This window comes from Nestor notabilis, unplaced genomic scaffold (assembly GCF_000696875.1).
Source record: "Nestor notabilis isolate BGI_N333 unplaced genomic scaffold, ASM69687v1 scaffold14145, whole genome shotgun sequence".
In the NCBI taxonomy this organism is placed as follows: domain Eukaryota; kingdom Metazoa; phylum Chordata; class Aves; order Psittaciformes; family Psittacidae; genus Nestor; species Nestor notabilis.
The window spans coordinates 44,158-53,233 of record NW_009929947.1 but is presented as its reverse complement, the minus strand read 5'-3'; the positions used below and the strand labels follow the sequence as shown (position 1 = coordinate 53,233).

Genomic DNA, 9,076 nt, shown 5'->3' with positions numbered 1-9,076 from the left:
ATTATGTCTGTTAGTTTTTGTATATATTTGAACTGGAAAGAAAAAGATGCCTTAAGATCACTTGGAACCTGTTAATTTTGGGGGGTTGTAACTTTGATTTCCTCTTTTCCTATGACCAGGTTCTACTAAAGACAAAGTCAAGAGTTAATGTTAGCCTAAACATAATGTAAAAGGGTTGTGGGGGAGGAAAAGATACTGTATGAAATGTCTTTTTGAGGGAAGCTTAACTGAACAGTTAATGCAATAGTGCAAGCTGAATTGAAGCTAGCAGTGCATACAGTGGTGTTAAGTACCTTAATGCTTCAGCATCTTCATCTTGGTTGTTACAGATGCCCTAATGTAACAGACACAACAAAAGGTTCTTCTCATCTAACTTGTTCTCCTGGATTTATGGCAGGAGCCCGTTGGCACAGATGGAGGAGGAAAGGAGGGAGCATGTAGCCAAGATGAAGAAAATGGAGATGGAGATGGAGCAAGTGTTTGAGATGAAAGTCAAAGAAAAAGTTCAGAAACTGAAGGACTCTGAGGCCGAGGTAATCAAAGCATCCTAAACCCCAATATGCCAGAGGCTGAACAAGGGTAGGGGTGGCTCTCTCTGCCAACACCTTGCAACATAACATCTATCTAGGAATTGCTTCCACAGTTAGATTCTGGGTTTAAAGGCAGCTCAGTCATTCTTTCTCAGCTTGCTGTCATTGCTGAAATGGTATAAACCCAAACTTCAAACGTAATTTTCATGTTCACATGCATTCTCATTTTATTTTCACGCTCACAATATGCTAAAATACTCCTTAGTTTTCTTACCCTCTTTTTTGGGGAATATTTTATGCCTGTTTTCTTTCATGTGCTTTAAACATTTTTTAAAATGTTCTTGGGAGTTTCATGGTTTACATAAGCCAATGTAGTTTGCTTTGCACGTTAAAAAAGCATTTCAGGGATTTGAGAAGATGTCGATAAGAAACCATACACATGAGAATTTCTAGGCTAAGGAGGAGGGATATGTTATTGTCAGTGTTTTGGTGTCATTTATACATTTACATTTATATCAAGCTATTAAAGTATTTCCTGGTTTAATTCCTGTCATCTCCAGGGGAATTCCTCCCAGTGAAACTGGTTTTTATGTGCTTCAAGCAGCTCTGGAAGTGACCTTTTAAAGACACTAGAAAATTACAATTCAGTAGAAAATGGATTCTAGGTTTTGGGAGGGCAGCTTCTCATAAGAAGCCTAAGAGAGAAGTTCCTGAAGGAAGTTTGGCTCCAAATTTGAGGGAAAGTGAGGAAACTTGGAGAGGTAGTCGAAACACTTGGCAGCCTAAACACTGTGAGGAGCCAAGGCTCAGTGGATCAGAGGCAAAAAATCAACGTAGATGATTTAGTTGGGTTTGTTTTTCTTCTGGAGAAGAGAACAGATAAGGACACTCCTGAGCAACTTGAGGATTTTAAATCTTGGTGCTTTATCTGGATCACAGGGTTGAATTAGTCACTTGATATAACCTTCCTCAATTTCTGTCTTGAACCTTTACGAACCCATTTATACTTCTGACCTCCACACTCCTTGTTGCATGAAAACCAAACATGCATAAATCTGTCTTCCTGGTTTTTGTGTTACTGCCTCGTCTGTAAAAGGAGCTATGTTTGGAAGGGTTTGTGTAAGACGGGCTTCCAAGAGAGTAAGGAAAGAGGGAGTTTAATTCAAGAACATGTTGAGACCACACAAAAGGTATCACTTCTCATGACAGAGGATCCGTTCTCACATACACCACACCTGGCTGTCAGTCTGTCTCATCAGCTTGCAGGAGAGACTTTACTCTTCTGTCAGTGCAGAGAGTTCACTTCAATAATACTAATAATAGTTCATGTAATTAATGAATAAATTAACCCACTTAATAATAATGTTTTCCCAAATAGCTCCTTAACACTATAGGATGAACTCAATGTCTGGGTTGTTTTTACCCCAGACAGAGTCAGAGGTGCTGCTACTTCATGCATTACTGATACTCAGATGCTCTGCAACTTGCTTCTTAACACTGCCTCAAATACCAAAGTATTCTTGAATGTCCTTTTGTTTGCTACATGTAGCTGCTTCACACCTCCTGTTTGTAACTTAGGCAGCATTTGGGGTGTTTTCTATTAACTGTAAAGAGAGGCTATGGGATTAACACCCTTTTTGTTTCTGCTGTTGGCGGTATCTATAACCTTAGAGCTTTTGGTCTAAGAGTTACTTCCTCTGAAGAGAAAAGACAGTACTGTGTTTTCTTGCATTAGTATAGCTGTTGACATTTATTACTCCAGCTGCAAAAGGTGCTGTGTTTTCTGCACTTCCTGACTCTGTTCCTAACTTGCTGTACAGCTGCAGCGACGCCATGAGCAAATGAAAAAGAATTTGGAGGCACAACACAAAGAGTTAGAGGAAAAGCGTCGCCAGTTTGAGGACGAGAAAGCCAATTGGGAAGCTCAGCAACGTATTTTGGAACAACAGAATTCTTCCAGGTAACTCTTCCATTCTATGACATTGGAGTCTTGTCCTGCAGTTGACAGTAAATGTTCAGGCTGAAAGGCAGCTTCTTTGGCAATCCTGGTCCAAGGTGGTTGACTGCTATGAAGTGTCACTAGAGAGCCAAGAAAAATCTTGAGCTGCTTTTAGGTACATATATCAGAACTGTTGGGATAATGATTAGCTTTGCAGATGTCAATCTGCAAAAACACTGCATCCATACAGAGCTAGATCTCTCTAAAAAATGATGTTTGCATTTGAAAGCTAGATTGAATCAGACTTCTGAGGGATAAAGGGCTAAAGGCTTGAGAATGAAAGCGTTTAATTCTTGGCAGGGGAAATCTAGAGAGAAATGCATTGCTTCACTGCACGTTACATGCACATCTACTGTGTGCACAATAAGCTTCATGTATTGTATTGCAACCAGTAAAGCTTTATAAAATGCATATTTTAAAGGTGTCAGTGTTTAAAAAGATAGATTAGTGCCTGTGTGCATTATTTAACAAACTTTTGGGTTTATGTATCCTTTCAGAACCTTGGAAAAGAATAAGAAGAAAGGGAAGATATTTTAAATGCTTCATTTTGACCACCAGTTCTGTATTAGTTGCCAATATGCCAGCCTGGACATCAGTGTTTGTTGGATCCGTTTGACCAATTTTGCACCAGTTGTATCCATCGTAATGGATTTAACAGCATGACAAATTCTTGTTAATTTTGATGGAGAATGAGATGCCTTGAATTGTCTGGGGTGTTTGTTGTGTACTTGGAAAAATAACAGCTCTAAGTACCTTTTTTTGTCTTTTGTTTTGTTTTTTTTTTTAAACAGATGTCATTTTAATGCAGAATTGTACATTTTACTGTTGTACAATCATGTTCTGGTGGTTTGACAGTTTACAGGATATTAAAAACTGCAAGGACTCGAGACGGTTTTTAGTGAGGATAAATTGCCATAATACGATGCAAACGATGCTTCTCTACTATTATAATACAAGAATTCCATTCAGTGCAGCATATACCATAATGTAATTTAGTCTAACACAGTTGACCCTATTTTTTGACACTTCCATTGTTTAAAAGTACACATGGAAAAACAAAAGTTGTAGGCTTACAGTGCACCTAAGCTTTTTATAACAACCCTTTTATGTTTTGGATTCTTTAAATATATGCTATTCTCATTTAGTAACTTCTTTAGCCAGAAGGATCTCATTACTGCTTCATTTTTTGTAACAACATTTAATTTAGATATTTTTCCATATATTGGCCCTCCTAAATAGAATATAGCTTCTTTCATATGGTAGGAACCAGTGAGTAAAACTTTTCCTTTAACTCCCTTTTTACATTTTATGGTAAGTAGCAGGAAAACGCATTTATAGATCATTCCTAGGCAAAATTGTGGAGTTAACTACCAACCTGTTTCTACCTGTGTGCAGTCTTTCTTTCTTTTACTAGAAATGGGAATATGGCCTCAAGAAAAACATCACCATTTCGCATTTAGCTGTATTCATATACTGCATTTCTGTATTTTTGTTTGTATTGTAAAAAGTCACATAATAAACAATGTTGTGATGTATAACACGCTGCTGTGTCAGGAATTGTAAAGGAGTTACAGCCACATACGTCTCTATTTGAACTTCCTCTCTTCTATCCGGGCTTGGTTGACCCGTGTCTTTGATTTGGAACTGATTTAAGATAGAGAAAATGCCCGGGTGTTGTGGAATTGTTGGGAAACGCGGTTTCAGTGTGCTTGGGATTGGAGAAACAAGACCCTGTCCTGCCCAGAAGAGGGCACCAAGCCTCCGCACACGCTCTGCTGTCTCCCGGCAGCTCGCTATTCACTCCATCTCTTGCTCCATCTGCAGGCTTCTGGGTGTATCTAGCGAGGCTGTTTGGTAACAACGCACAGAATCGCAATCCGGGGGAATGGGCAGCAGAGCAGCTGAGCAATACCGGACCAGTGGAGGACAAGCAAGTCCCTAAGCACCTGGAGGTGAACTGCTCTGAGCTATTTAAACCCCAAAATGAATCTTTAAACCACAGACTGGTTTGGGTTGAAGGGACCTTAAAGCTCCTCCAGCTCCAACCCCTGCCACGAGCAGGGACACCTTCCACTAGAGCAGGTTGCTCCAAGCCCCTGTGTCCAACCTGGCCTTGGACACTGCCAGGGATGGGGCAGCCACAGCATTTGCAGTCTCCTTCAGGTACTTCTGTTAGTTTGTTTTGCTTTGCCTCTGTTTTTAGTTAACTGTGTCAGTTCTAATACATGTAATAGCCAGGAACTTGCTATTTAAAATACAGCCCATAGTTTGTAAAAATATCGATGGGGACTTCTTATGCCTGTCTTTGCCTGTGAAACAATGAGGAATGTCTCATTTTCTGCAGATGTCACTTGTATTTCCCCTGCTCTCACTCTGTTTCTGTTCATTTTTCTTTCTTTATAAGAAATATCACTTATTCAGCTCACTTCCCAAAGAAATGAACACGTTTTCAGTGGTCTGTATGGAGGCCTCTTTCCAAATATCTCCTAGAGAAGACACGGGCTACTAGTAAGTGAACATAGCTTTCCCTTTCAGGTAACCAGAACTGCAAAATCCAATCTTTTACTACATCACAGAGGGTGTATGCTGCCTGCATCTGCCCCTTGCCCCCTCAGCTTTCAGTTTCATTCAATCAATTGAATAATGTGAAGACCAGGCAAGAGTTACCATCTGGAACAGAAGCTGCAGTTTCTGAATTGCCTTTAGAATTCATCAAGACTCAGGATATACTGTCTGTGGCAATGCTGGTGCTTCAGCATTCCCATTTGCTCTGAAATAGAGATTTCAATTGTCAGAAAACTTCTAATCATGCTTGTGTTTGACAGGACAAGGGGAATGGCTTGAACCTGCCAGAGGGGAGATTGAGATGAGCTCTGAGGCAGAAGCTCTTCCCTGTGAGGGTGCTGAGGCGCTGGCACAGGGTGCCCAGAGAAGCTGTGGCTGCCCCATCCCTGGCAGTGTTCAAGGCCAGGTTGGACACAGGCGCTTGGAGCAACCTGCTCTAGTGGAAGGGGTCCCTGCCTGTGGCAGGGGGTTGGAACTGGAGGAGCTTTTGAAGGTCCCTTCCAACACAAACCAGTCTGGGATAATTCCCAGAGTAAGCATAAAGAGGAAATTCTTAATTGCAGGAGGATTGTTTTTGTCTTCATGAATGCAAGAAAGCCCTAAGTATGATTTAGATGGCTTAAAATGGTTTAAAAATCATTCTTTTAAAGGTTTCAATACAAATAAATCAGCATGGAAACAGAGAACTGGGCTGGATTACCAGTTCATGCTTTGGAAAGAAGCAGAAGGTGCAGCTGAACTTGTGGAGCAAAGCAGTATATTAAGGGTTCGCCTTCCTCTTTGTGCAGCGCTGTCAAACTTCATTTACCTTTGGGCACTGAGGGCAGGCTGTGGTAGGTGCCCAAGGTAAGGATATGCTTTCCCTGCAGGCTGGCTGCTGAGCCTGCTCTTCCATACAGTTCTTGGGTTTCCTGCCAGCTTAACCTCAATGCTCACAAGCCTCTCTTCGTGCACTTTACATTTCTCCACTGCCAACATCTCCCTGTCCTGACCTTACACTGTTTAAGGCTCAGCAAAGGCAATTGCTCCCTTCACAACCCGTGCCCGACTCATCCCTTGTTGTGGCTGGGGGGGGGGGGGGGCACCCCCCCCCCCTCTTCCCAAAATGCCTTATTGCCTATCCCAATGCTGTCAGGAGCGGAGGGCTTCTTAAGCTTTGTCCTGAGGTGTGGTTTTGCCTTCCTGGTGCCACATGGTTACTCTTCCCAGGAACTACTCAGCCATTGCTCTTCCTTTGCTTTTAGTCACTAAATGTTCATCTTCAGGAATGTGCTGTATCCTGGTGAAAATGGTAGAGGTCTTCAGAGGGATATAACCACCTGCTGATGCTGGAGCAAAGCCCCATTCCCATCACCGTGTCTTGTTGATACAGGTTGTGGTCCCTCTCTGGCTGCGGACAGCAGTGAGGAAGCTCAGTAAGCAGAAGGTTGTTCCCTCCCTTTGCTCACCAGGATTTACAGCTGTGAGACCAGAGAGTTTGGTCCATTCGTCAGGTATCCACAGCTGCCTGGAGCATCCCTGTGTGAGCAGGAGGGGATGCAGGAGGGCACCTCTGCGTTAGGGTGGGGATTCCAGGCACTGCTCCTGGTGCAAATAGTCCCTGCGTGCTGCACCCTCTTCTCTTCTAATGAGCTTTGTAAAGTGGCTGACCGAGGGAACAGGTTCTTGAGCAATGGCATGAGAACACTGCTCACTGACAGGAAAACAGTAGGAATCTTCACCCATTCCCATCAGGACTGGGAAGGCAGCTCTGGTTCTCTTTCTGTAATACATCACCCCTGTGCTGTCACCCAGACGGGTCTCCGAGGCAGCCAAGATGCTTTGTGCAGCCAGAGCCAGGTTTGGATGAAGGTGATCACCTTTCAGCTTGCCCTGGCACAGCTACACCTTGTAACTCGGGATAAAACTTGTGGGTTTGCTTTATTAAGGGAATATTATTCCTCTGGCTTCCCCCCTGGCAAGAATCTGCTTGGAAGCCAATGAAAGGAAATGGAAAACGCAGTTGTGTCACAGTGAGCAAGGCAGATGTTTGTAGCTTGCCAAGATGATGGCGAGGTAAAAGGAATCCCTTTTCTGCTCCCAAGAGATTCTCATTTAGATACCTTGAGAATAATTCACTCCTCTCCTTTGGGAGCTGCTAAATCTCTTCTCCCCAGACTTGTCTCATCCGTATGGTTCTCGCAGGGCAAGTGCCATGGGGAAGTTTGGATGTCTTTGCTGATTTAAACTTCACTTATTCCTGAGGAGAGGGTGTTAAAAATCAGGAATACATGGATTTTGCCCTCTTCTTTCCAGCCAAACCCCAGTCTGTGGGTTTTAGCAGTGCAAGAACACCAGCACCACACTGGTGGAGGAGGAGGGCTTGGCTTTGTATGTGCCAAATCAGAACTGTGCTGACACCATTCAGGCTTTCACCTGGCCAGTAGAGGCCTCTGAGAGCTTGAGAAAGTCACCTAAATTGAAGTTCTCTTTAGTTTTCCAGCTGGAAAAGAGATTCTGGTCTCCCTGCAGAGGCAAAAATACCTATGTAGTTCTTAGAGTTCTTCAAACATCATTTCAAGTCCTTTCTGTCTTCTGGGTGCCCGAGGTTTGGCCAGCCACGACCCTCATCATCCCCACGACTTGCACCTTGCACTAAGGCAAAAAGTGGCAGCTGAGAACGTTCCTGTGCTCCTCTGAAGGCTCTGCAGGTGATGGCTGCTTGTTGCACCTGATTTGCAAACCTGGTTACAGTGGAGAGACCACAGAGAAAGGACCCAAACCCCGGAGAAATAATGTGTGCCCCTGTTTAAGCAGCAGGTGGCAACATCCTCTGCCTGATGGGATTCAATTCACTGTTCCATGAATTTTTTCAGGTTTATTTTAACCTGCTTTTGGAGCAGGACAAACCTCAGGCTCCATCTGCAGCCTCTGCCTTTCTCAGGAGCAACTTGCTGGTGCCTCCAAAAGAGAAGACTCCTGAAGCGCAGTGGGGAAGCATCTTGTGTTCAGTGCTCTGATTCCTGTGTGAAGGTGGGTTCTATCTCCTTGGTCAAATGGCTTGCACTGAGCATCACCTGGGGGGAGCTGGTGGCGTGTGAGGGCTGCAGGAGTGTCTCCATGTGTACTGACACACACTGTCCCTACGTGGTGACTTCAGCAGGTTTGGGGAAGGTGCAGGGGAAAAAGCTTTCCCTGAGTACAAGGATGTGCAGGGGTGTACTCTGGGTGTTGTTGCTCTGGCAAGCAAGGGGATAATGAGGCAAAGCTGCGTTTGGGATGCATCAGATGGCAAGCCGGGCATTCATCCCAGTGAATTTTTAAAGCATGATTCCATGTGTGCTGCTCATACTGCCTTTAACGGTCGAGTTTCTTGTTTGAAGGGTGTCGCTGCTGCTCCTGTTCCTTCTGACTCCCACGGCTACATCTCAGCATCCTCCTGAAGTCTTGTGTGAGCCTTAGTTGGCCACAAGCAGATCACTTTCGGGGGTTGGAACTGGATGAGCTTTAAAGTCCATTCCAACCCGAACCAGCCTGTGATTCTATGGAATACGAGTTCAAGCTCCAGCCTGCGAGTAGCTGCTGATGGTGGAGAAGACGAGCTGCTGCCTGGAATGGTGCAATAGCTACACAGTGAGGTTGAGCTCTACGAAAGCTGAAATAGGAACAAGAAAATGTTCCATCAAAAATATAACGTAATGTTATCGTCTTTGGAGCACTGGAATATGCTGTCTGTAAAGGCAGATGCTCAGCAGTAGGTGCTTGAAAGCCTGGGGGGGTTAATTTGATATGGGCGAGGAGGCCAGTGCTCTAATCACAAAGTGATTGGATCAGAGACCACCTGACAGCGCTGCTGGGCACTTAGATCAGTAAAAACCACACAGAAAACATATAATCCATGGCTGAGGGACCTGGGGGGTTTAGTGTGGAGAAGAGAAGGCTCAGGGGGGACCTGATCGCTCTCTGCAACTGCCTGACAGGAGGATGGAGCCAGGAGGGGGCT

The 9,076-nt window shown here is 44.1% G+C and overlaps 1 protein-coding gene across 1 annotated transcript; it reads left to right on the top strand.

The window, feature by feature from the left end:
- Positions 1-320: 320 nt before the first annotated feature.
- Positions 321-4,067, top strand: LOC104406285 (septin-7-like). The gene is made up of 3 exons (XM_010015219.1): positions 321-533; positions 2,351-2,490; positions 3,027-4,067. The coding sequence occupies exons 1-3, from the start codon at positions 414-416 to the stop codon at positions 3,064-3,066; spliced, it is 300 nt and encodes a 99-aa protein (XP_010013521.1). The 5' UTR covers positions 321-413; the 3' UTR covers positions 3,067-4,067.
- Positions 4,068-9,076: the final 5,009 nt, after the last annotated feature.

What these genes read in the sequence shown, in the direction of transcription:
- LOC104406285 (XM_010015219.1), top strand. Translation starts at nt 414, where the DNA reads ATGGAGGAGGAAAGGAGGGAGCATGTAGCCAAGATGAAGAAAATGGAG. An exon ending in TGAAGGACTCTGAGGCCGAG is followed by an intron (nt 534 to 2,350) that starts GTAATCAAAGCA and finishes CTTGCTGTACAG; the next exon opens with CTGCAGCGACGCCATGAGCA. An exon ending in GAACAACAGAATTCTTCCAG is followed by an intron (nt 2,491 to 3,026) that starts GTAACTCTTCCA and finishes GTATCCTTTCAG; the next exon opens with AACCTTGGAAAAGAATAAGA.